The sequence below is a fragment of the Solea solea genome, chromosome 17 (assembly GCF_958295425.1).
Source record: "Solea solea chromosome 17, fSolSol10.1, whole genome shotgun sequence".
NCBI classification, from domain to species: Eukaryota; Metazoa; Chordata; class Actinopteri; order Pleuronectiformes; family Soleidae; genus Solea; species Solea solea.
The window spans coordinates 18,375,626-18,402,207 of NC_081150.1; the positions used below are offsets into that span (position 1 = coordinate 18,375,626).

General features: G+C 39.8%; 3 protein-coding genes across 6 annotated transcripts in view; 1 reads left to right on the top strand and 2 right to left on the bottom strand.

The window, feature by feature from the left end:
• Positions 1-483: 483 nt before the first annotated feature.
• On the bottom strand, positions 484-10,295 carry gnpat (glyceronephosphate O-acyltransferase). 2 transcript variants are annotated; one of them, XM_058613340.1, is made up of 17 exons: positions 10,117-10,295; positions 9,448-9,642; positions 9,162-9,338; positions 8,953-9,082; positions 8,129-8,256; positions 7,938-8,013; positions 7,685-7,836; positions 7,451-7,581; positions 6,519-6,769; positions 5,887-5,985; positions 5,133-5,306; positions 4,970-5,049; positions 4,750-4,890; positions 4,509-4,608; positions 4,327-4,420; positions 3,311-3,372; positions 484-3,218 (listed from the first exon to the last, which is right to left on the bottom strand). In XM_058613340.1, the coding sequence occupies exons 1-17, from the start codon at positions 10,138-10,140 to the stop codon at positions 3,175-3,177; spliced, it is 2,058 nt and encodes a 685-aa protein (XP_058469323.1). In that variant the 5' UTR covers positions 10,141-10,295; the 3' UTR covers positions 484-3,174. The 2 variants fall into 2 exon arrangements, with proteins under 2 accessions (XP_058469323.1, XP_058469322.1); XM_058613339.1 differs by having other exon boundaries at positions 5,133-5,309.
• A 70-nt stretch (positions 10,296-10,365) lies between these two features.
• Positions 10,366-14,135, top strand: c17h1orf131 (chromosome 17 C1orf131 homolog). Its single transcript, XM_058613341.1, has 9 exons — positions 10,366-10,558; positions 11,045-11,224; positions 11,385-11,485; positions 11,898-11,960; positions 12,354-12,449; positions 12,536-12,622; positions 12,705-12,742; positions 12,926-13,055; positions 13,224-14,135. Exons 1-8 carry the CDS (start codon positions 10,480-10,482, stop codon positions 13,053-13,055), a joined length of 774 nt encoding a protein of 257 aa, XP_058469324.1. The 5' UTR covers positions 10,366-10,479; the 3' UTR covers positions 13,224-14,135.
• Positions 14,136-18,087: 3,952 nt separating this feature from the next.
• Positions 18,088-26,582, bottom strand: part of LOC131443125 (tripartite motif-containing protein 67) — a 33,102-nt gene continuing 24,607 nt past the window's right edge. The window contains exons 6-12 of one of the 3 annotated variants that reach the window (XM_058612491.1): positions 25,829-25,909; positions 24,613-24,779; positions 23,615-23,753; positions 22,294-22,418; positions 21,947-22,125; positions 18,872-19,034; positions 18,088-18,541 (exon numbers count right to left, since the gene is read on the bottom strand). In XM_058612491.1, the coding sequence (XP_058468474.1) occupies positions 18,494-18,541; positions 18,872-19,034; positions 21,947-22,125; positions 22,294-22,418; positions 23,615-23,753; positions 24,613-24,779; positions 25,829-25,909 (902 nt within the window). In that variant the 3' untranslated portion in view covers positions 18,088-18,493. The remainder of the gene's footprint in view (positions 18,542-18,871; positions 19,035-21,946; positions 22,126-22,293; positions 22,419-23,614; positions 23,754-24,612; positions 24,780-25,828; positions 25,910-26,582) is intronic. The other 2 variants (XM_058612493.1, XM_058612492.1) reach the window with 2 other exon arrangements.

The window sequence follows — 26,582 nt, forward strand, 5'->3', positions numbered from 1 at the left end:
TCACACTCCCTTCAATAACTGAAAGCGTACATACACACACACAGACAAAGACACAAAGGAGTCAAATATTAGGACATTATATAAAAAGCTGACAATATTTGGACGACGTGTTGAGAGGCAGATTATCGTTATACAAGGTTTGTCAAACACAGAGCTGCTCCGGTGTCAACTCCATGTTTCAAATTTTCAAACATTACGAGTTTGCGTAACTCATGAATATGGCAACAAAAGACAATGGAGTTAGAATTTATGACTTTGGAGTGAGTTTGTTATGGTGAAGTTTGGCTTGTATCAAAATTGGAGATAAGCTAAGGTTGCTTGGTAACAGATAACGTCCTTGTATTTCAGTAGAGATTTCACCAAGTGTGTGAAACGAATAAAACGCAGTCCTTCAGATGCTCAACTCTTTTTTTAATTAGAACAGTCGGGTAGTGAAAAATAAACTTTTTCTTTCAAATTCTGGTTATTAAGTTGTTGTGCAACTGCTTTATGTAGAGACAAAATTCAAAAGGCTGCATTTATGAAATTTGGCTTATTTCGTTGGCAGATTTCTTTGAGGCTTGTGTTTATAATCCCTAAAGAAATGATACTTCAAGAGTATAATATAGTGGCACTGATGTTAAAAGGTTATCACAGGTTATCGCTGTAACTTTAGGTCTAACGTGTGTATATAACCAGCTGCGCTACTACTTTTCGGGGTAAATTACAGCAATTAATTGATTATTTCTCAATAAATAACAGTTCTGTTTTGTTTTGTCATGTGAATATTTTCTGGTTTCTTTGAAAGAGCTCGTTAAAACTTAATTATTTTTGGGTTGTGGACAAAACGACATTTGAGAACATCTGGATACAATACGTATCACGATACAGGATCCACAATATGATTATTGTGATGTACACGTTGATTTTGAATATAGACCATATCTTTAACAAAATGTACTCGCACAGTTGCTTGGATGTGTTTGCCATGATATACGGTGCATCATCTGACCTCTGCTGCAACCCACTGGCTTTATTCTGGTTGACGTTAGCGTCTCAAAACTACCGTCACAGCATTTGCTGACACATAATTTTTTTCAGTGATATTTAAAATAAATACACGCATCGGCAAGGTGTACGCCACAACATTCAGACGTAACAATTTATTTTGGAACAGACCAAAATCCAACCTTTTTGTTTCTAGTTAACAAACGCCTCTGACTTTATCCCGTTTAGGAACAGTCATATGAGCCACTTTCAAAGTAACGTGTACTGCACTGCTTACAAACCAAATAAATAGCTTCAATATAAGTTTTTTTTTAAGACTACTCTAGTTTTACTTTGAACATTTTGATTAAAAATTGCAAATTTCTTAATGCTGTATATTCCTGAGTCGGGGGGGAGGAGGGGGGAGAAGAGACACATTGTCTCAGTAGTTGTCAAACTCATTGTACATTATGTCCCGACGTGCTATCGTTTTCTGCTTCGTGACATTTTATGATTATTATTATTGTTCCTCCGAGTCTCCGCTCCGCAGTTACTGCTCCTGTTTTCATTTATTCTGTCTCGCCTTCCTCCCTTCTTTTTTTTTTACTTCCTTCCCTTGTAACAAATTACATGAAGCCCATTTTGCTTCTTTGAGCATAAATAAAAGGTTTCGGTATTAAGCAACGTTTCAGTTTTATTGTGTGGCTTTAAACAGAAACTCAGTAACTATGAAGCAACTTCAGTGATTCGAGAACACGAAAACTGGTAACTTACGATTACTCGATTATTAATCGAGTACGAAACTAATCTGATGAGCAATGAATTGGTTTTAGTGTTTTTAAGTTCTCTTAAAAGTGAATATTTTCTGGTTTCTTTGCTCTTCCGTATAACAAAGAAATCATCCAAACAAATCGCTGTGGACAAAACCACCACATTTGAGAACATCATAATTTCCAGGTATTTGGAAACACCGATCAACATTTTCAGACATAATCGACAGCTTAATCGATTATGAAAATAAGCTAATTATGAGTAACGTTGATTCAACAGAAACATATTCCTTGGTGTAGCTGGTAGTGCTTCAGTGTAACTGAAGCCGTGTTTCCGACGAGTGGAACGGTTTGGTTTGGTACAGTAGGGTACGTATTTTTTTGGGGTTCCATTAAAAATAAGCAGCCCCAACCTGTTCCATTCTTTGGCACCCTTCCCCTTGACATACCAGAGTAAAATGGTACGGTCAGGGTGGAGCTAGACCTGGCTGATCCCTTGCAATCGGTGCAACTATCCCATGGAAGTCGACGTTACTGGTACTGGTAAAGGTGCCGTTCACGCAAGCCTGACGCCAGGACTTTACCATTCCAAACTGTACCAAACTGAACCGCACCATCACGGAAACACAGCATACTGCAATTTCATCTGGAGCTGGACATAAATCTGGCAAGAAATATCAAGAATTGTAAACAGAAACAAACCTAAAGCTCCGTCTGTGTCGCCCGTAGTTTTGGCAAGAGGCCCGCGACAGAGATATCAAGTTTTTCTTCCTCCATTTTAACACCTTTGATCAAACGATATTAAGAAGAAGACAGAATAAAAGAGGAAACTGTGCCAAAATACTAATCACATAAAAGGTCCACACCACATTGCATTTAAACTCAATAAAGTGCAAAAAAAATAAAACAGATGGGGGGGATTAAAGGATGAGAGAGGACAAGAAAACCCACAAAGCCACACTGATTATAAGAGGATAAATTCTGTATCAAATGCATTAATGGAAAATGGCCACGATCCTGAGTGGAGATGGTACTTTCTTTTTTTCCTCACAAGAATGCAAAGGCTGGTTAGTTATTCAAAAAAAACTAAAAGCATTACAACCTCAAAGGCCTTACTCATCGTCTGGTTTTATGTACGCGTATAAAAGACATTTCAAAAGAAGAGTCTTAGGGAGGGGGAAAAATAAGGCATTCTGAAAAGAGAGGTGAGGAGGTGATTTGAGAAATTAAAGGAGGAAGAAAATAAAAAAAAAAGACGTCGAGCTGTCTCCAGATGGCTTTTGTTCACCTCTCACAGAAAAGCAGTCGGGCTAGACTTTCTTTGTGAAAAGAAAGAAAGTGGCGCCTCCTTGTGCCGCAGCGCGCCGCTTATGAGCCGAGACGTCATCGCATTATCGATGTCGACAAGAGGATTTGATCTTCTCAGTCTCCTTTTGAATCAAAGGCGAGCGACGGCGGCTTTCTGAGTTGGAAGTTTTCCACCTGGACGATCAGACAAATGAGGGATGGTCTTAAAAAAAACAAAACCCAGCCAAGTTATTTTTCTGTGTGCGTTCATGGAGCTCTTTTCTTACCTAAAGTGTCCTCCAACGAGTTCACCATCACCTTGTTGACTTTTAAAGTTTCCTGCTGCACTCTGAGGTTGAAAACAACAAAGTGCACCTTTACTTTCAGCCCCAAGTATTATATAAAAATTAAGAAAAACTGCTCAAATTTCAAGACTTAATGTCCGTTCAGTAATGGAGGAAATAGTTTATATTCATTATCTAAGACCATACTAATAGAATTAGCAATTTAGTGCAGAATGACCATAAAAAATAATTTTCATCGTCCTAATATTATACTGTATTTCACATGTGTCTGTTCAGTTCATTGATTTACCACATGGGGGCAGTGTAACATAAGCTGCAGATACAGTGTCAATCACTCAAAGCCAATATCCGATAATTTCCTGTTACTTTCAAATGTTGTATTTCTTTTTTATTTGCAGGAAATGACCATAACTGTGATTTAGTTGTTAGTTAAAGCTGCAATCAGTAATGTTTTGCTAACGCTTGGATAACTTCCTGTCTATTTTTGGGTTGTTAGCATTCCCCGCCTCCAAACATCACCTCATGAACGTGTTTATAAAAGAAATTCATAACTGGACATGTGATTAGTTTCACATATGTACAAAGTGCAGCTAAATCTACAGCATTTTCTAGGAAAGTTTAGATAAAGTAACGTAATACTGGTAGTTACTCTTGTAAAATAAATAAATATTAAGGTTAGGATTTCTTCTCTTCTCTTGTTTTAGGGCAGGAAGCAAACACAACTGTCGTAAAAAACAATAGCGGCAACAGGAAGTGGCCACGCTTTGTGGGATTCTCCTAAATTTACTGTCCGAACTCTCTGAGCTGAGCAAACACGGTTAGAATATAGTTATTTACACTGACAGCAGCTTTAGTATTTAAAAAAACAACGTCATATACGCGTGGTACAAAATCCTTCCAAAGTCCGAGTCACTACGTCATGTTTTTTGCTGCATAAATATCACTGGAGTGCCGCCATGTTTGATCAGCCAAACGAGGGAGATCGAAACCAAACATACCCTTTCATTTTCTGCACAGCTCCAAGTCTTAGCAGAGCAGCCAGAGCGTTCTTCTGGAGGTCAGACGACAACACCTCAGAGTATCTGAGTCGACCTTGATAAAACACAAACGCAGTACGTGAGTTTCTCTCGTCTTAAAGCTGCAGTGGAGTCACGGTAAAACACGAAGAAGCAGAGCAAACCTGCGAGAAGATGTTTGATGATGAACTTCCGCACGTCAGAAATAAACTGCTTCTCTGTCAACGCCGCACTCGCCTCCTCGCACAGGAACCTGCACACCACCTAACACACACACACACACACACAGCTGTAAAGTTAATGCTGAGATCACAGCGCCCTCTAGTGGGAATCAGCAGTTGGCACAAGCAAAAAAGAATACAGGATTTAATGAGCATAATAACACTGTGTGTTTGTTTCAATCACCTGGTATCCTTGTAAGAAGGGGTCGAGCATATTGGTGAGGAACTCCAGAGTTCTCTGTCCTCTTTCTGTCACCAGAACCTCGTGCTCTGTGACCTGCAGCTCTCCGGTCTTCATCAGCAGGAAACAGGCCTCCTCAAAGTCCTGCAGGACACATGACGACACATGACACATTCACAATCACATTGAAGGAACATTGATGGGTAGAAACGATGCTCCTCACCTGCACTGTGGCTCCAGGACAGAGGATGAACTCGTTGGAGAACATGTTTCGGAGGAAGCTGAAGCTGTTGAAGACTTCCTCTGGAGATAAATTTAATATTTATTGTACTTATTTCATGTTTGAAGAGGTGTACATGGACGAGTATCTGCAAGCCAAATCTTACGTTTGTGGTTGGAGGAGGCAGCGTGCAGGGCTGAGGCCAGCAGTGCCGGCCGGAGGAAGACGTGCAGTGCTTGGTTCCTGTAGGAGGCGCAGGAGAGGATGACGACTGCCCGGTTCAGGAGCTCCTCTTCTGGGGTGACAGCTGTGCGAGGCTCCCCGGGGTTCACCTGTCCTCCTGCTTCAAGACATGACGTAGAATAAATGTTCAGTAACAGTTGCTGCTGTGGTGACTTCACATTTGTTTGTTAATCATCGAAATACACCTTGAGACCTTATGTCTCACTTTTTCAAAGATGTTAAAACTCAAATGGAGCAACAACAAAAGTTTGAGTGTGCAAAGTTAATATCCATGCTAATATAGAACTTATCATCATTATAAAAATCATAAAATACTGCCATTGTCTTCATTTTACAGCCATATCTATGAATCGCAAAATAACTATTTCTACTATATGACTATTATTTTCAGCTGAAGGTACATTTATGAGTTTGCTTTCAATTAAATGTTTTTTTCTACATTTTTCATTATTTCCAGCTAGGTTTAAGTGTTTAATTTGAGGTTATTGCCATTTCTAAACCTTGTTGTTGTTGGAGAAAACTTTCCTGGCACACTCTTCATTCCTGTCTATGATCTCAAGTAAAAACAAGTTAAAAAAGAAAACTAATGTGCCATGCCGCTCAACTTTGTTGGATTATAACACAATTTTGAAGGATAATAATTTTTTTTAAAGAAACACAGGCCAGTAGACACAAACCTTGTTCTACTGCCAGCTGGACTCTTCCCTCCGACATCTTCACCAGACCTCGGTGGAGGGAGAGGCTGGAGGAGACGACCTCGGATGGAGACGTGTGGTCTGAAAGAAGAAGGAAAGAAGAGTCAGAACAGAGAGAGGGGGAGAAGAAAGAAGAAGGAGGTGAAGTTCAAGGACACAGAACCATTTCCTGGGTGTATCGCACACAGAAAAGTGTCAGCTGTATGTTAAACAATAATATACTTGTGTCATAGCTACAGTATCACATCTGTGAAGGCAACAATAAAGAACCTGTGTTACTGCACATGACTGTGTGTGATTCTTTTTATCAGAGCTTTTAAAGAAACTGTTAACAAATGTCTTTATTGTGTTTAAACATCTACGTATTCTCATTCTTTTGATTCTGTCTTTTAATAAGAGACTAAACAGGAACAGAATGACATGTTTTAAGTGTTTTAAAGGGATTTGTGTTTGAAACGGTCATGAGATACTTTCAAGACAAAATAAAGATTAGCAGCCACATCAGTGTCCTCAAACAACACGTTTAATTTCAAAACAGGGGTCTTTTGTTCGACTACACAGAGTGTTCAGTCTAACTGTGGTGAGGGGGAGGTTTTGTCGGGGTCATACTGTACCAGGCCAGTGGAGGAAGGCTCCGTACTGTCGAGACAGATCCCTGAGCCACGCTGCTTGTTGAGTCAGCTCGTCCCGCGTGAGACCCGGTCTCTGCCCGAACGCTTGGCTCTGGTGGTGGTTCTGGAGCAGCAGCGAGGCCAGGAGAACCCACGGCTTCAGGACCATGTTCTCCTCCTGGGCTCGGACCAGCCTGTAGGCCGAGTCGTTGACAAAACCTTGGATCTCCTCAGTGGGTTTCTTGGGGATGTGTCTGAAAAACGGGAAGTTCACAGTCAAATCTATACTTATTTAAAAAATAACAGCTGCTTTTTAATAATGAAATCCAAAGAACAGAACTCTTTACAAGTTAATAAATTAAATTAGTGATGGAACTAACAATGTTTTTTTTGATTAATTGATTCTTGGGGTTTTTTAATCATTATTATGATTCATTTTTAATGAGAAACCAGAAAATATTCATATTTAGGAAGCTGAATAATCCGAGAGCTTGGTTGGATGACGATCAATTCATCATAGCACCCCAAAATTAAATCACAAAGTAATGTCAAAGACTGAAGTAATTCACTTTATAAACAGCAGCTGAAACAATATATTTCAAAAAAGTCATTAAGAATTAATTAAGCTCCAATTCTTCCTCCTGACTCCATTTTGCCAATAATAAACATTTGACAGCTTAACTACTGAACCACTTTAATAATATATTCAATGTAGAGAGTTTATTGGCAAGTATGTATAGATAATTGTAAAATACATTTATAAACAAAAATGTGTTTTTTATATATTCTTTAAGCTTTAATTCTTTAAAAAAAATCTTTAAAATTCTTTAATTTCTACAGTTGCCCAAATAATAAGAAAAACAAGTTCACACGCTTTTAGTTTAGTAAGAACAGTCGGTGTGTGACATAGTTTTAGTATCTGGTTGAAATCTCACCTTGGAATGAGGTTGAACTGGCAACGGTCAATTTTACCGTGAGATAAACTTCTGACAGACACCGGTTGACCAAAGTAAATATGGATGCTGCCGTAGTCTTCACTGAGGACCTTTCTGGCTTTAAAAAGACCCTGTGATAGAGAGAGGACACAAATGCAATAGGCATGTTACTTACAGGCAACAAAATACTACTTTAATTTTCACCACTTTGTGCTCGTTGTTTCAGTGACTCACTGAGGTGGACTCTTTGGGTTTGGGCACACCCAGCAGCTCTCTGGCATAAAGCGACTCCTCCAAGATCCTCTCATAGCTGATGCTGACCGGGACCAAGTTAACGTCAAACACTTCCCCTTTAAAGAAGGGATCCATCACTATATTCAGCAGACCTGCAGGAGGACAGAATAACAAATGTTCATTTACTCAGTCTCCACAATCCCGTCATTGACTTCTAATGTTTTTTGAACCAGAAGCTCTTACTAACTCTTACCTAACTTTGGAGTCAAAGACTTGGCTGTTCGGCTTCTGGTCCCTTCTAAGAAAAATTCAATGGGGGCAAATCCGTTCTGGAATATAAGAAGTAAAGAAAAACCTGTATTAAGTATGTTCCTCCAGATATTGATTAGGTTTTTATAGAGTTTTGTGTAATATATTGAGGGTTATGGGGAGCCTTTTTCTGACCTTAAGAATGGTCTTGACGTATTCTGAGAAGACGGCCCAGTACAGCTTGTCTCCACCGAACGAGCGTCGAATGAAGAAGGCCCCAGACATCCGCAGCATCTCCCCAACAACCTTCATTCCCATGAAATCTGCAGGGAAACGGTCACTTTTACTCAACCTACGAATAGTATGGCGTTATTGAATTCAGTTACCTCCGCCAAGGAGGGTATGTTTTTATCTGTGCGCGTTTGTCCTTCTGTTTCCAACTGATGACGTCACAACAAATTATCACATTTTCAAGAAATCTTTTATTATGGGAAGAACTGTAAAAAACAAAAAACAAAATAATAATATCTGTGACAAAACTCATCAGATTTGAACAAAATTGTAAACAAACATAAACTAACTTTTGGTATGTGTATGCAGGATCAGACATGCTACCGTCAGACTAAGTTTCATCCAGATCTGATCCGGATCATGAATTTGGCGGCAATTTATATTTGACATGGAAAGTCTTTTAACAAGTTCAGACGGATTCAGTTCAGGATGAAATTTGTCTTGATTGTGCAAGATGGTAATAGATATAAGCAGGTTTAAGTCCTACACAGATCCATATACAGGTTTTTCTGGATCCAGTGGTTCAAAATGTAAAAAATCCCAGGTACCACTATGTAAAACACAGGTGATAAAGTGTTTTAAGTTGAGGTCTATACTCTCTGAGTGAATATAAATCTGTGCGGACAAACACAATGTGACTCCTATTTTCAACCTCAGCAGGTAAACACCTCCCCGAGTTAAAAAAACTATGGCAACTTCTCTTTAACACTGTTGTGTACAATGTTTACCCATGCCAGCAGCAATGACAGGAAGAGCCAGGTCATATGTGTACAGGATGTATGACATCAGCAGGAAGTCCATGTAACTACGGTGACTGGGCAGCAGGACTACCGGGTGCTCCTGAATGGCCTGTTGGAGCTAACAACAACAACGCAAGTTCAAGTTTGTCATTTGTGTTGCGAGTGTGTGTGTGTGTGTGTGTGTGGAGGGCACTCACTCTCTGGATTCCCTCCTCATTAACACAGATGCTCCTGAACAGGGTTTTGAAGACTTTGGTGAGTGTATAGGCGAAGAAGCGAACGGTGCTGAGCTGCAGGCGATGACCCATCTCCTCCAAGATGGCCGACGCCTCCTCCTGGATGTCATCGACAGCCTTGCCCGTCTCCGTGGAAACCTTGACAATTCAAAAAATAATAATTTCTTCAGTGTATAATAGTTTCTGCTACTAATCGAATGACATAGGACACTTTATGAGGTACAGATGCCAGTGAAGGACGTTCTACCTGTTTCATGACAAAGTGCAGCTGATCGGACTGGAGCACCATGCTCTTCAGCATGCTGGCTTTGCTTGGAGTCACTCCTTTGTACAGGACAGGTGTGTAACACCTGAGAGCGTATCGCAGGTCGCTGGAGCTCCTCCTCTCCTCCAAGAGGTCCTCAAAGTCATCTCTTTTCTTCAGCATGGGATTTCTGTGCAGCTGTGTAAAACCACGTTACAGCAAGATGAAATTTAAAACAACACAATGAACACATTTCAAAGGCTGGAATACAATAAAAACTCTTATATTTCGTTCACTTTTCACAGTGCTTTTCACAATTTTATTACAGTAGATAATAATTTCATGGTATATCACGAATCAAACCCCAATCGCGAAATGTCATGAAAATAGGTACTCATCATTCAGCCCAACGCTGCGTTATTAAAACGCATACAACCACTATAATCATAAAATACTGAAGCTGGATGAAATATATTCTACAGTGTAAATCTAATACTGAAAAGTTGAGATTATGCTGGTGTTAAAAACTACATGTGACCTTCCGGTTCCTTGTTGTAACACCTGCATGAACGTGTAGTAGGCTACACCTGTTTGAATGAAATGTCAAACGGTGGGAAGAGGAGCGCAGAGCTAAGTTAGCTTAGTCGACTAGCAAAATTAGATCATACATACCGAGTAAACAGACTTTGACGCCATAGTTTGTCACTCTTTATATGCGCACATATACACGCTGCATCAGGTGAAGTTAAACCTACGCTGCTCACAGATATATAACACTTCTTGGTTGATATCCTGAAGCAGCAGAAGTTTACATGGGCGTGTAAAGTCATGGGTGGTTCGTTCTCAATGGCATTTCCGTAGCCCTTTTTTGTATCTACGGTGGCCACGAAGGCTCAACCATGGACAGTGCCTCCCATGTGCTTCCGCGGTTTGTTGTCATTCATGCCGCTGTTAGAGACCGCATTGAATGCAGTTTTTTAGCTGCTGTTTTTACAATTTTTTTGTCGTGAAGTTGCTCTTTAAATTTAGCTTGAAATGAGCTCAAAGGTAAACGGTGCGAAAGACGAAGATTCGTTGTTTATTGAACAATTGTTGGACACGTTTTACGAGTATGGTGAGTGTAGCGTGTGTTAGCTCGGTGGCTAGCATGCTAGCTGCTGCTCCTTCTTTCTAGTTGAATTTAACACATCTGCCTCAAATGTGTAACATTAATAATATATTTATTGTGTTTCCTAACTTGTGTTTAGCTCAGATAAATGGCTAAACTGTTATATATTATTTACATTATTAGTTTACTAGAAGTGGGAATCACGATATCATACATGGTCCAGTTCAGTAGAACTCTAAGGGCTTTCCACAAATTAATGCACAAGTGAACAAACTGCTTTGTTATGACTTTATTATTAAGTTATATAACACAAGTTTGTTATGATGTAGGTGTCCCTAGAAAAGTGTTTTCTGAATGTATTGAATTGCTTAGAATGTATGTGCTAAATGACTGCATGTGTATAGTACAGAGGCAAACACTGAAATTTGTCACTCCACTTCTTTGGGGTCTGGAGATTTATTTTAATGCTGCTGTTGTTGACTTTTGGTGCAGATAATGGACCAGCATCAAAGTGTAAGAAGCTCAAGTCACAGAAGAGTAAAAAACGAAAACATCAAGAGGAAGAGGAGGAAGCGTTTAGTACAGTTAAGGATATTTGCAAGGACACTGATGACCAGAGAGAAGAATCTACAGGCGCTGAACAGCATCAACATCCAAAGACTGAGCAAACAGGTAGGCTGCATTGTAACGCTCGGTAACAATGCACACGTTTATACTCCCCACTAAACAGTTTTGCTTTTTGGAATTGTAACCAAGGTTACTCAGATATTATGACACATATTTAAGCCTGCCATCCTCCACTGTCCTTTAATTACTTTAATTTCTCACTCAGGTTCAACCACCGAGCAGGTGAATCAGGTGCAAGTAGTGACATTTCAGGATCCCAGAAAGAAACTGAAAGCCAAGCGCACTCCAGTTGCCAACACGATACCCGTAAGTTAGTGGTACTCAGGCTTAGATGAGTTTAACAAAGTCTGAGGAATCAGTTGCCACACTCGTATTACATATATTAGATAATACTCCTTTATTATTACATGTTTTGCTCTGTCTTGCTGCACACATTTGTTGCTTTTTTTATCATTATTATTATTATTGTTGTTGTTATTATTTACACTTTCAATGTTAAAATATGTACTTGGTTGTTGCCATGTTATGCACATCAGTGTAGAGTTACCACATCTGCAAATTGTGATGGTACTGAGTCGAAGGACAATCTCAAATATATCAGTTTATTTGCAGACATGAAATGTCAAATTTGAATTTTCGGAACCTTAAACCACTCATTCATTTATCCTTTTCTTTTTGTTTTGTTTTCTTCGTTTCTTTGTGCTGTCTTCACTTCAAGGCCGCTCAGTCTACAGAAACGATGAAGAATAGCGATCAGCTGGAGGGAATCAGTTTGGAAAAGGTCATTTTTAAATACAACATTCATATTTATGATGTGTATAAGCTCATTTGATTTAACGGGTTTATTGTTGAACGTGGGTTTGATGGTAATCCTTCAGTCTTGCTGTGTAAAATTGTAAAATTGTTTTGTTTTATTATCTTTCTATATGATGTCACCATGGAGTGTTTCTCAATAATTATAGCGCACTTTACCTGTTAAAATATCTGTGAAGGGCCAATGCAACCCATCACATTTTACAAAAAGTGATTGTATCTCCTACCCTGTGACTGAAAATAAGATGTAACCTTTAAAAATCACTTGATTTTAACAGATTGCAATCCATTCAGTACATTTTTTATCTATTAAAACAGTTTTTCCACTTGTACCCTCATTGTTTGTGTGTGTCTGCATCAGGCTCGTCTGGAAGTCCATCGATTTGGAATCACAGGCTACAAGAAGGAGCAGCAGCGAGTCTTCGAGCAGGACAGAGCAATCATGCTGGGAGCCAGAGTAAGAAAAACTCATGGCTGTAATTCTACCACTCGAAGTCCATTGGTTTCATTGATTTGTTTATGGATTATTGTCTTGTTATTCAGCCTCCCAAGAAGGAATACGTCAACTACAAGATGCTGCAGCAGCAGATCAAAGACAAGAAGCAGAAAGTAAAGGAGGAGGTTGACCCGGTGAGACTGTAACTATAATGTCAAAACCATTAAATGTTACATTTTGATAAATGTATGTTTTTTTTTTCCACCCACCCTGTAGGAGTTGAAGAAAAAGAAGAAGAAGCCAAATAATCAAAAGTGAGTGGACTTCAAATATTCCTCAGTATCAAAAGATATCAGATGATTATCATTATTTAAGTTTCTGTTAGTGTTTCATCTGCACATCCTCAATGATTCCCAGTCGATTCATTTTCATACAGTCTCTTTTTCTGTGTCTCGACGGCTGAAACCCATTTCTCCCTGTGCTTCTGTTTCCACCAGAGACAAGAAGAAGGTGTCGTCAGGTTCTGGCGCAGGCCCCTCGGGTCAGGTGGGGCGCTTCAAGAATGGCTTGTTGGTCCTGAGCTCCAAGGAGATCCAGAAAATCAAAGGCACCAGGGGAAGGAAATAGGTAAATATTCATGTTGACTGATTTCCCAAACTTTAAATCTGATTCACAAGATCTAAATTCTATTTCTAAATAAATGTGTCACTGATGCATTTATACTTGGTGCCAATTATGCTTGGATATGACTTTATAGTTTTTAAATCCAATCTGAAACCAGACATTTGCCTTCAGGTTTGTGGTGGTTTTACGTGAGCGACAGTGATGGATAAACACTAGGACACCAGAGGAAGGACCTTACAGCTCACTGCAGGACAGATTTGAAGAGGAAATGAACGATCAAGCTGATTTCCTGACCACAAGTCACTGACCTGCAGTGAAATATGACGCGGTGTTAGCGGGTGACAGACTGCAGAGTCAGTATATTGATCTGCACATTGGGGTCCCCGAGCGTCCACTGCGGCAGCGCACATGAAACCTGGAGACTTTGTTGAATCATATTCCATCACAATTTATTTATTTTGTCTTTTTATAAATGACCACAAAAAAGAAGTAATTTTGCGTTTCTGCTGCTTTTGAAAAGTAGATACAATGCATTTCTCATATACAAACCATGTAGTCGTACAAAACATTTACAGAGAGAGAGAGAGAGAGGATCATAGCAAGACAGATGGAGGGTTTTTTCTTTTCTTTTCTTAAAGAAATGTACACACAAGTCCTGGCAGACATTTTCATGAAGAGACACACACACACAAAGCAGTTTTTCTTAAATAACCTTTGTTTACACAGTTTCCTGAAGCTGTGTCTTTGTTGTAAACATTAAAATCTCCACAGAAACCTTTTTTTGTTGTTGTTGTTGTTGTATGTATGGCGTTGACAACAAAACCAGGACCTGTGATCTGACAGTGTTGAGCGGCTGACTGAGGTCACAAATCCTCACTCCGTCTCCGTGAAGCAGCTTTGTTGTTTTTATACATTTCAAAAAAAAGAAGAATGTGAGGAGATTCTGAGGCTCATCCACGGCACACCACACATTAATATGTGTTCAAACCAATTTTATTTTCTAAATATGTGGTATTTAGAACCTTTTGCTGACGACATTGTATAAAAAGTAAAATTAATATGTAATTAAATATATTTACATAATTTTGAAGTAAGTGTGATTTCTTCCTCTGCTGTTTTTTCTTTTACACAAATTATAATGACATGCATTCCTTTTTTCAGCACCAAGTTAAATTAGTAAAATATGTCACATTCATGGGAGGTAAAGGTAAAGGGACATGCTATATAATATCACAGGAGTGACAACGGTGTAAATTTTGTGTTTATATAGCTTTCAGAGAGGAAAAAGAATACGATTTGACTTGGTAAACACTTATTTTCTTAATAAAACCTCTGCTGCAACTGTGACTAAGATTCTCTACATACCAGTTTGATATCAACACAGCCTGCAGACATGTAGAAGCAAAACGATCCGGACTTATGGATTTCTTTTTGCTTATAGGTCTGTAAATCTATTTATGGCCACAGAAACGTTGACCTCAACGCCTGTTTCTCCTCTGGTGGGAGGACAGTCAGAGGGCAGTGCTGAGAACATCCAATAATACTCGCTGAGCAACCAGAAAGCCCTCAAATGATCTAAGTGTAGCCCTCGGGATGTCACTGACAGTCTGGTACGTAACAAAAAAAATCCCTTCGGCAAAAAGTCAGATGTGATTTCCTCCCAGTTAATTTGCATTCATGTAACTGTTTTACGCTTTTGACATTTGACAATCATGTTTTTTTTTCAAATCTACCCAATAATACACCAAGCACATAAGTGGTGTCATTAGTATATACGGGTTGTCTAATATTTGTCAGTTCACTTTAATTTAGACTCTGTTTTTGGTCCCAAGGCTAGCTAATTGCTAACTGGCTAACAGTAGCAGAACGGTGTTTACTTCTGGAAAAGTTGCATTCATTGTAATTTTCAAGTGTATCTTGCAAAAACAATGAGCTAAAATACGCACAAAGGCTCAAAAAGCAGAAAAATTAATAACCATTTAGGATACACAACAATCCCACTTAACAACAATGTAGCACCAGATGATAAAAAGCTAAGGAGGCCTGTTGGGTATTCATAATGACATAATAATGGAATTAACATTCTGGTAAACTATGATAAACTATGATACATATTTAAATAAATATAATCCCATTCATCATCTCCTGAAAAAGGCGAATTCATCTCCTGAAAAGGCTAATTCATTATTCTTTAGTACTCATGGTTATTTTATTAAATAGAAGAAACCACCAAAAGATACAAGATTTACAGATTTACCTCTCTCGAAGTTTACTAATATCTAAATTATTTTTAAAATAGGTGATTGTTGTATTGAAAAATAGATATCACTAATTCCTGTAAAAAAAAAAGAAAAGGAAAGAAAAATTTAATTTTCTGTTGTATTTATGTTCAGTGGTATAATTACAATTAGTTTTGAATTTCACAGAAAAATAATGTGTGATAAGATACTATGTAGATTTTATTTAACATAAACCTATACAACAAATGCTATATTTTTGACTAAATATTTGAATATTAGGATGGCTATTTTTTGTTAGTAAGGAACAAGAGGTTTGGGAGCTGTTGTTGCCACTGTTGAGCAGCAGGGGGCGGTCTGTCGCAGCAGTTGGCTTATTCAAAATGCAGTAATAATAAATAATGATAATTATAATAATACAGTTGACTATTTACAGTCCAGCTTCAGATATGTTGTAAACATGGTCTATGTTTGATTCATGCGTCACGTTTCATGTCATAATCATGACCCACATCATTATTTACACTTTTTGTGAATTCACACACACACACACACACACACACACATTTTATGTGTATGATGACTCATATTCTCACACACACACTCATGACTATCAGGAATATAAATATTTCAACATTAATACGTTGTAAATTATAATTATTAGTAATAAAATCCAGGATAAAACGTCCTAAAATTTAAAAAGGAACCGTTTTTTTCCCTCCCTCTCATTCTCTGCTGCATTAAGAGAAATGATAGATTATTTACAGATGGTGTGATTACAGTGGTTTGGTTGGACAGTGAAGCTTCTCAGTCTGCAGCAGCGAATGAAGCTTCACCCGATGTGACTTTTCGACATCATTTTCAGCTCCGACTGTCTACACAGAGACTTCGAGATGAACACAGAATCAATTAAATCACAATGAGACGACCACGTCCTGATGCACCCAAAAAAAATCATACAATTGGGCTTATTTCAATTTCCACTTCAGCATTTTCTGATTTTTTTTTTTTTTTACAATTTCCCATTTTGTCTACAGAGCCGAGAAGTGAAGTGCTGGAGGAAATGTTCCTTCAGGCCACTAACGATTTTTGGTCCTTTGAATAATTCAGCGGGGGGGGGGTGAAAAAGGTGGAAATTATTTGCATATCAGAATAACACATGAAAGTGAAATGGATAAATGTGATTTACGGGCATGATTTTAACCTCTAACATCACTTAAACACTGACGCTGCAGTCATCGCAGACTCATGATGTGCAACTAAACATTCAACGATGTAAAATTCTATAAATGCCAGATATATTATGTTGGATTAAGGGCTAATGTGCTGCATAAACAACAGTATTTCTGTTTATTGCAACGGAACAGCCATAAACGCGTTAAATATTAAAACATCATACACTTTTCATGGCTACGCTTTAGTGCCTCTTCACTTAATGCAGCTTTAACCAAAAGTTAATGTACTGCGTGGACATTTTATCAAGCGAGGAAGATTAATGTTTTAAATAATAGCGGAAAGCATTGTTTTTTTCGTGTTAGATGTGTGGGTAGGTGAGGTTGTTCCAGGTGGCGCCACCAGACCTCTGACTTTCCGAGTTATGACTACAAATGGAACACACCTTTAGATTTAGCACCTTGAACTTACCATGATTAATGTGAGGCATAGTTTACGCATAGCTAAACTAACAAGCAGCATCACAGGGGCATTTCAAGAGACTTTGATGGGACCCAGGGGCCCAACACTGACCAAAACCATTGAATTTAAGGGCTGTGCATATGAAAACAACTTCAGGAGAATCTGTTAAAGTAGATAATTCTTACAGTTTGTTTTTGCGCCTTTCCACTATACAGTTTCAGCACAGCTTGCCTAGGCACGGCCTGGTACTTATTTTGGCCCCTGCGCTGGCTGAAAACATGCGTTAAGTCTGGTGTATTTCTGCCTAAAGCCGAATCCCAACCCATTCAGTCATATTTCAGTTCAGCTCATGTTCCAGGAAGTACTGAACGATTCTGTGCACAAATCTTTCTTAATGAACTGATTCTAATGATTCAGTTACACCGAAAACAACAGCTTTACAAGTCACTAGTTTGTGTTTTTGTTTCGCGCATAAAACCACGTCACGGCAGTTTAATGCAGCCGTGCTGTGACGCCCACATTGAGGGGGTTTTCATGAAGTAATGGAAAACAACGTGACTGATACCAAACTGAGTCAAGTCGAATAATGCTAGAACTGTATTATGGAAAAGCACCATTTGAGTATATGGTGGAACACTACAGCTCTAAGACGTAACTGTCAGAAAAAAAGGTTTGGTCCGAGTCACTCCCAGGCTCTGTAGATCGCTCACATACTGAAAAATGAAATGAAATGAAAGCCCAACCTTCCCTTCTTCCCTAGACCTCAATGACTCCTCTGTAAGGAGAGGTGTTTTTTTCCCCCTTCTTTTTTAATGTCGTACATGTTCTACCCTCAGGTCAGAAATCATTTCTCCATTAAATACTCAAACCAAGGATGAAAAAACACACAGAAGGCAGCACAGCTGAGATTAAGCTGTGCGGTCAAGGGTAAGATTCTTAATATTTCACGAGGGGAAGAAAAACTACCGACAATGCTACTACAACTCCAACAGAACGTCATGTAATTTGATCTTGCAGGCTGTAAACACACCCGAGAGAAACCATTTCTCTCTCGATTTTGTCCCATGAATGCAACTTGTTGCTGTGGAGTAGAGGTTTTTTTTTGGTTTTTTTTTAAACCACGGTGTCACTCTGATCTGATTGTATATCTGTTGTCACGGCACAGTGTAGAAGTCTATGTCGTTGTTTTGGTTGTTCATAAGTTTGGTCTCAGGCCTCGTGGAGAAACATTTGTCCCCATCACGCTGATGAATTCCTGCGACGGCAGCAGCTGCAACATTAACGCACAAGTAATTAGAAGTACGGTCACTCCAGGGGTACTTGCAAGCGCGTCCGCAAGCTCCGGTCGTATTTACAGCCGACGATAACTCCGATTTATGCGTTTGTCCCAAATTACCAGACATAAACGTCCGACATGAAGGACACCTTGAGGAGGATGAGAGCAGAGGAGGAGGAAGTTCCGCCTCACGTTACTGGGAAACATCCACGTGGGAGGATGAAGTGAGGTTGGATAAAAATGAGCGTGTTTGTATCCAGAACACGCTCAGAGAGAGAGAATCAGAGGAGCTACTACTGTCTGGTGTTCTTCGGCACCTCCAGACCGGTCAGTAAGGTCACCTGAAACACACAGACGCTCGGTGAGTAGGACGTGGTAGTTTATTTCAGGGATGACACACACACACACGTACATGATGAGCTGGATTTACGTAACATTCACTCAGCAGCCAGCTGGATTAAAGTTTTTGGAGAAAATAATCCACTGCAATGTTTGGATTAAGAAAACAGGGACAGAAGAGATTTTAGTCACTTGACTTGAACCTCGCCCAATAAACTCTGTGATATCCTGAGCATATCTTCTAATCTAATTCATCAAAGTATTACTTTAACTTTACTCTTAACGTTCATTTATGGTCGTGCATCATAAAATAAAGGAAAATAAACACCGACCTGTACGTTCCTGTTGAGGCTGACGGCCGGCACAAAGACCCCGTCCAGGTTGGCGAAGCCAGTCGGTCCGTGCTGCTCCTTGTTGATGAAGAAGGTCAGAGTGTGTTTGTTCAGATCCAGCAGGACGCCCACCGTCGAGCCTTTACTGATGCCGCCCTCCGCCCTGTAGAGACAGTGACAATGCAGATAAAATGCAGCAAATACCACAGACTGGGTCGCGGGGAGATACATTTCACTTTGTGTGGGCTTTGGTCCACACTAAAGCGTATGAACATAAAGCACCAAAGCAGGTGAATGTCGCATTTCTACATGTTTGGTGAACAGAGCGTTTGATACTTGTGCATTTACAGTATTATGATATTTGCAGACGTCAGTCGCCACTAAAGTGTATAAACCAGTATGAGTGTTTGTGGCAGTTTTACATGATTTAAAAACACATTTTTTTTAATCATTCAAATACATCTCTTCTGTGTGTGTTTCATATATACATATATATGTATATATGTGTATATATTTATATATATATACATATATACATATATGTATACAATTATATATATATTATATAATTATATTATTATAATTATATATATAAATATATGTATACAATACAATCCTCGAAATATAAATAACAATAACAATACAGATACTTGACTTTGATGAAGTATTTGTACTTTATGTGGGATATGTAAGTATAATATAGTATGGTGTAGTCTTAAATATTATGTGTTGGTTCGCATGGGGACTTTAAATCCATCTCAGATTCCACCTGTGATCGTCTGCCTCGCCCTGATTGAGTGGAATAACTTTCCCCTGTGTCTCGTTCGTTAGTTTCTCTTTATCTTCCAGCTCCCTGTGTCTCATCGACAGTGTCTCTTGTTTCCACGTTGCTGTAGTTGTCTCTGTGTTTTGAACCTGGTTCAGTTTTTGGGTGTTTTGTTGCTGTTTTGGGGATTTTCTTCCTCGTGCCATAAGTTATTTAAGAGTGTTTGTATTATTACAGCCCTGCGTTTAGTTACTCGGCATTTCAGATTAAATTGCCGTGCCTGAACATTTAATCAAAGGTTTTCCCCACCTGTGAAAGAAATGTGATGATTTGTTGCTCCTGAGGTTTTTTCAACAGTAAAATCTGTATTTATTTATTTTTTATTTAAAAACAAGGCCCGTGAAACACAGTTCTGTGAGCACAAACAGAAAATGGCTGCCCCGGGAGGAGAAACTGGATAATCAATAGCAGTTAAATAACAGGAAACACACACAGAGGAGATGATTAACGGCATGAAAGTAAATGCCTATAAATCTGTGGACGGATCTGTGAAGAACTGCAGGGAAATAAAGTTCAGATTTTTCCCGTCAAGGGCCGACTTTTCCTCTTGTAGAAGAAGAAAAACCATTTTCTCGTAAATAAATGTTTGATGAGAGTTTGATGGCTCCGCCGTGACACGCTGAGATGGTGCCGGGGGGGATGTTTTCATGTCTCCAGTAGCCTGTGGTCCTCTTCCACTGCTGCTCCCCAGTGGCTTTGTTAGTTGGTATTGTACGAGCCCTGCAGGTCCCCCTGCCACCCGGTGCATATATATCATCATTCTGTGTGTGTCTTAGCTGTGTGAGTGTGTGAGTGTGTACTGCATCAAACACGAGTGCCACGTCACAAAGTCTCCGTCTCCTGCTGTGTTTATTGACGTCAGTGCTGTTTGTGTAACAGTTCAAGAGATATAATTCAATTCTTTCAAGTCGGCAGTGAATTGTTAGAGATGGCAAATCAGTAAATAAAGGTTTTCCGAAGATCTCCAAATCATAATAACGGACAAACGTTTTTATTAATTCTGTATTAATTAGATGATTAGATGAGTTTGTCAACTATAGGAAAGTTTACGTTTAACAGATATGCAACTACTTGTCAACTAATCTATGATTTGATATTTACTTGACAATAGTCAACAGATCATCAACTAAGGATTAATTACACTTGTGTATCGCACAGAGAACTAGATAATTGATGGTTAATAACAGCGAAAAAATACTATTTATAGTCAACAGGCTCTTCCGTATGGTATTAGAGCACATCTTATAGTCTTATACACAGTATATATTTTTTTATATATTTTTTTTTATTTTTTATATATATATTATTATAGTTCATTAGTCACTATCCAGTTGAACAAGTGACAACTGTTTGTTGACATGATACCAAATACCTGTTTATTAGAGAGTCAACGAAGGACTGTCAAAATAAGTTAACGTTATAATATATAATATATATATTATATATATAATATATAATATATAATATATATATATATAACGAGTTGCCCCCTGGTGGCGAACCACTACTCATACAGCACAATTTGAACTGGAGTGGGACGGATCAGTAAAATAAAAGCCTTTGAACAACAAGAACTTCAAATTTACTACTATACTACATTCAATGAAGTGTGTTTTTACAACACATGACATTTCTTGAGAAAAAAAAGTACAATTTCAACAATATTATGCCTAAGTTTACCATTTACGCATCACAGTGGACCTGATAAAGGCACAGACATTTAGTCACAGGTATCTGAGTGACAAAAAATAAAAATATAGTATATTTCATGTGATAATTAGATTCTAATTCATAACAAATTCATCCTGTGGTGCCGGATTGGACCTTCTGGCGGGCTGGTTCTGGCCCGCGGGCCGTATGTCTGACACCCCTGCTTTATAGGCTCCACATTTCAAACGTGTGGACTGTGTCCATTTTTGTCAAGACTGTCAATGAGACAAACACCACTAACACTAAATACCATCAGCTGTTTTCAGCTGAGACCGCAGGTGCATTTTTAAACCAGGCGCCCCCTAGTGGTAGTTAAAATAACAGCAAAGTGGTACTTTTGGTGTGTCGTCATCAAGTAGCTTCGATAACTGGCAGTTCCCTGAGTGGTAAAACCACTTTACTTTGGTGTGATCGACACAGGTTCAACTGCCATGTTAGACTTTTACACATACGACATGCTAACGCTTTTTTAGCGAGTTGAAAAATACCGTTTCAGTTGGAGGACTTGTTGTTTCAGCTTCACAGAAGTGAACACTCACCTGTTTGTGTGGGAGTTGTTGTGCATGAACCACGAGCGGTTGTTGTCCACGTACATGGCCCAGGCTTTGTCGTCCTTCCCCAGCATCATGTCCTTCATGGTGTTGATCCTCGCCACACCAAACGCCGGGTCCGGGTGGTTGTCGTAGCGATCGATGCAGACCTCCCAATAGTGGACACCCTGGAAATTCCAATCGGGGGTTGGAATGAATGAATGAATGTGATTAATTCGTCCTACTTTGAAAAGAGATCCACTTAAGAAACAAGGCCAGGTGCTCACAAATGTGACATTTTAAGTTTAAAAATCAATGAAAAGTGTAACAAACGAGACGAGGAAACTAACGTTTACCTTAGAGAAAGCGGCCGTTCCCAGCACCACGCGGTCGTCGTAGCTGTTACAGCTCACAGTCTGGTTTTCGTTGGACAGAACCATGTCCCGATGAGCCGAGGTGGGGTCAAAGGTGAACCAGGCCACTGTAATTTTAAAATAAAAGACATTTATTACAGGGACACGCGATGAGACATTCAGAACCACCACATGTAGTCACTTATAGTTTATTACGACAACGTTACAACAACTGAACATCTTTGTTGTTGAAAAGTAGGATTTTTTATTAGTTTCTGCGTGAAGCTGCACAAAAGCTGCAACCTTGGGGGAGAGGAAGAAAGGAGAATGACATAAAGAGGGACGGATGAGCAGTTATCAGACTGAAAACAGACTGTGATGCACATTGTTCCTCAGACTTGCACTGTGTGTTTGAGGCCGGTGGTCAATGTCCTCATTTTCTACCCTCACTCTGTCTCCTCTTCATTCCCACTTTCCCCTAATTCCTATTCTCTCCCTTCCTTCCCTTATCTGCATTCCAACCCCATCTCTTTCTTTCCTGTATCTCTTCCTCTACCAGTCTTAATTTATGCACCTGTTTCTTTTCTCTTTCCGTCCCTTCCCATTGTTTTTCCGAGACTGTTTGTCTTTTCCTTTCATTACCCACCGCTGTCCCATCTTTCATGTCTTCCTTTCCCTTTTTTCTACCCATCTCTTTGCCTCTTTATGTCCCCTTTGTCTTTCCTGTCCTGTCCTTTACATTCCTCGTGTCTATTCCAGTTCTTCTTTCCCAGAATATAAAGCACTCACTATAGTATCTCAACGCAGTCTCTTCGCAGTTACACAGAACAAAAAGAAACAACCCTGAAGAAAGACCTGTTTTGTTAAAAATCATCACAAAGAGAAATATGTTCTGTGGAGAAACAAGACAAGCCGAATGAGACTAGATGAAAACAAAATTATATCTTCTTGGCACTCAAAAGCAGAGACATACACACTCAACCGCAACCATCGTAAGTCAACGTCTAACCCCAACCTGAACCCTAATTCTAACCCTAACCCTAAATCCAAGTCTAAACCCCTTGGAACTGTGGGGACCTGCTAAAATGTCCCCAAAATGTCAACGTGTCCTCATTACAAAGGTGTTTCATCAAAAATGTGACAAGACACTTTGGTTTGGCTTGATAAATATCAACAACCATATCTCTGTTTTATTTTCTTTAAATATCATGTTTTTCACTTTACTTTTCCTTATCCTCTAGATGTTATGAGTCATGTTCTGGGACATTTATTTTAACCAGTGTACACACACGCACACACACGCACACACACCCACACACTGTACCATCTGAGGTCTTGAGAATGACTGTCTTGCTGTACGGCCCCACACCAACGACATTATAGGCTTTCACCCTGGCGTTGTAGGAGCTGTTAAAATGGAGGCCGTCCACTGTGCACACCGTCTCCTTCCCCACGTACACTTCCTGAAAGGACACGCACACACACACACACACACACACATTTTAGTATCATTTCATATGCAGGTTAAGTTCAGTGTACCATAAAATCATCTCCTGAATTCTACCATCTATACACACTGTCAGGTATCAACACTTCTAATAATAATTGCATTTATATAACGCGTTTTATGTATAAAATGCAGTTTAAGTACATAGATAGATCACTAAGTGTGTAGTTAAGGGAGGTACTTCCGTTTGGTTTTAAGGAAAACATGGGAAAATAACTATATTCCAAAGTTTTAGGGGGTGTCGTGGCTTTAAAAGCACTCCTTTCTCTGGTCTTGTTTTGGTTACTATGGGAACAACCAGCATGAGCAAGACCTGGAGGTTCTTTCTTTTTGTTTTCTTTAAATATTAAAATCAATTCTAAAAGAAATGGGAAGCCACTGCGGGGGGATGCTACTGACAGGAGCTGCATGTGAATTACAAATGTAGGTCGAGTCAAATACTTAAAATGTTTGACGAGGCCTGATGTTCCAGACACACACACACACACTCACACTCACATCACCATCTGGGCTTTTGTGAGAGTTGAGCAGCCAAGTTGGATTATTAATAACACGGAGTGCAGTACCTGTTTTTTTTGGACACATTTCTACTGATATCTCTTGCATTTCTTATTCAAGCAGCATCAAAGTCGGCACTTCACACGCCGGTTCTCTAAGTAAGGCGCCTACCAAGTTTGACGCCTGTCAAGTGAACCGTTGGACAGTTACGCGATTGACAGACAGACATTCCTTGCGTTTACAGATAGATAAAGTCAAAGAGATGAAGCCTGAATGCTCATCAGATCATCATCCTAACAGGGTTTCTGTGTACCGACCCTGTACTGTCCTCCGTTGCCGTCGTCCAACTCCAGGATGTAGCCCTCGACGGGGTTCCCGGGGAGCGCGGCCACCCTCCAGGCCAGAGTGGCACTGTTGTTCCTGGTGCAGCACTTCTCCAGCTGCAGGAGCGGGGCCGGCGGCACTGCGGGACCCGCCTCCACTGCTGAGGACACATGGACGGACGGACGGACGGATGAGAGAGACGTGAAGATTGTGACGGAGAAGGAGAGGGGGAATGAGAGGAGGATGACGAGACGGGGGGAGACAAAACAGAGGGATGACGTACAGAACGGCTGGTGTTTCACTGAAGAGCCTCTGGGTTTGTTCACAGAGCAACAGCTGGGAAACAGTGCGGTAGGCCTTTAAGTAGGCCATGTGATGATGGTGCAGTGTTTAAGCTTTACAGACCAGTCAGTGTTTCATAATTAAAGCTTCCAGCAGCAATTATTTTGATGCCGCTTGACAGGAAAACCTCTAAAAAACGGGAGATTTAAAGTACAGTGCGTTTGGTCTTCATGGTTTGTGGCTCCCTTTATTTGGCTCTGTCAGGCAAAACTATCAGACCTGACTGAGAAAGCTTTAGCGCTGTGACACTCGCACCATTCGAGCCTCGGGATCGTGTCACGCAAATGACGCAAATTGACAGAAGTCCGCCCATTTTGGCCGCCAGGTGTCGTGCAGTTCAACGTAGATTGGTTTTCGCATCACCTGAGCTACAAACTTTCAGCGCTAGCAAATGGAGCTCACGCAAATAGCGCAACGCAAATGTTTTGTGTACATTTGCGTCCAAGCTAAGTCTAAAGTAACATGCACAGCATTCATATTTTTTGTTATAAGACTGTTATTATTACTTAAATTCTGGTGTAGACTTCAGGAACTTGTTTCATTCCGGTCTGGTTCTGACAAAGATAGATGTACCTCAGACTACAAATTCCATGACTATGTATTTATTTTTTTGTGGTGAGGACAAAACTTTATTTTCTCGCAGAGGTGTCGTTCACTGGGGACGAGCTGGAAAACAGTAACCATGCAGAGGATAAAGAGACCGGGAAGACGCTGTGGGACGAGGAGAGACGAGATGGGTTTGCATCCAGGATTTCTGTGAGGGACTACGGGGACCGAGGGAGCAGGAGTGGGAGTAAGAAAAATAACTTCAGGGAGGGGGGAAAACAGAGGTTTACTTTTAAAAGAAAGTAGATTCTCTGAAAATACCTCCTGGACTCTCTGTCTCCATCTCAGTCTCACCACTGTCTGCGGCTTGCATTTGTTTCAAAAACGGATTCTCCTGCACATCTGGAAGTACGAGCTTGGTTTGAGTGTTGTGATGGACAGAACTCATGAAGTTTCACAAAACAATACATGGAGCCCGGGACGTCATGTTGGCAGGAAAAGCTGCTGCTACAATGAACAGTGACAGTGAAACTTTAGAGCCATCAGAGTCCACGTTGGACTTTAAATCAATGCTTTTCTGACCCTTAAAATGCCCACGTGTGTCCCGAAACAGCCGCAGTGGACATCATTTCAGATCTGCAGTATTCCCAACATTCATTCTTGGAGAATGCTTACATTTCGCCATAAAAGCAGGTAAAATAAACAAGATACAAAAGTTAGACAGCAGTGAATTGTGTACCTGATATGAAGAGATCACTACATAGACGTAAGTCATAACTTTATGCAATAAACCACCTCTAATGTCTCTCAGGAGCTAAAGTGCCCTCCTGTTTGGTGGTAAGTGTACTTGACGGCCAAATGGATTTTCATTTTAAGAAAATAGAAAATTGGAAAACGAGCCGTTTCCAGCTCGCCATTTACAAATAGGAAAATTAAAAACGATTAGATTGGAAAATTGTTTTTCGACTTTGCACAGCTCATTTTATTGTGACCTAGGAAACTATTATTATGACGCTGTTACGCTGGAACCCGTAAGTCTGAAGCACTGCGCTGAATGGACATTTGCCTGCAGTCT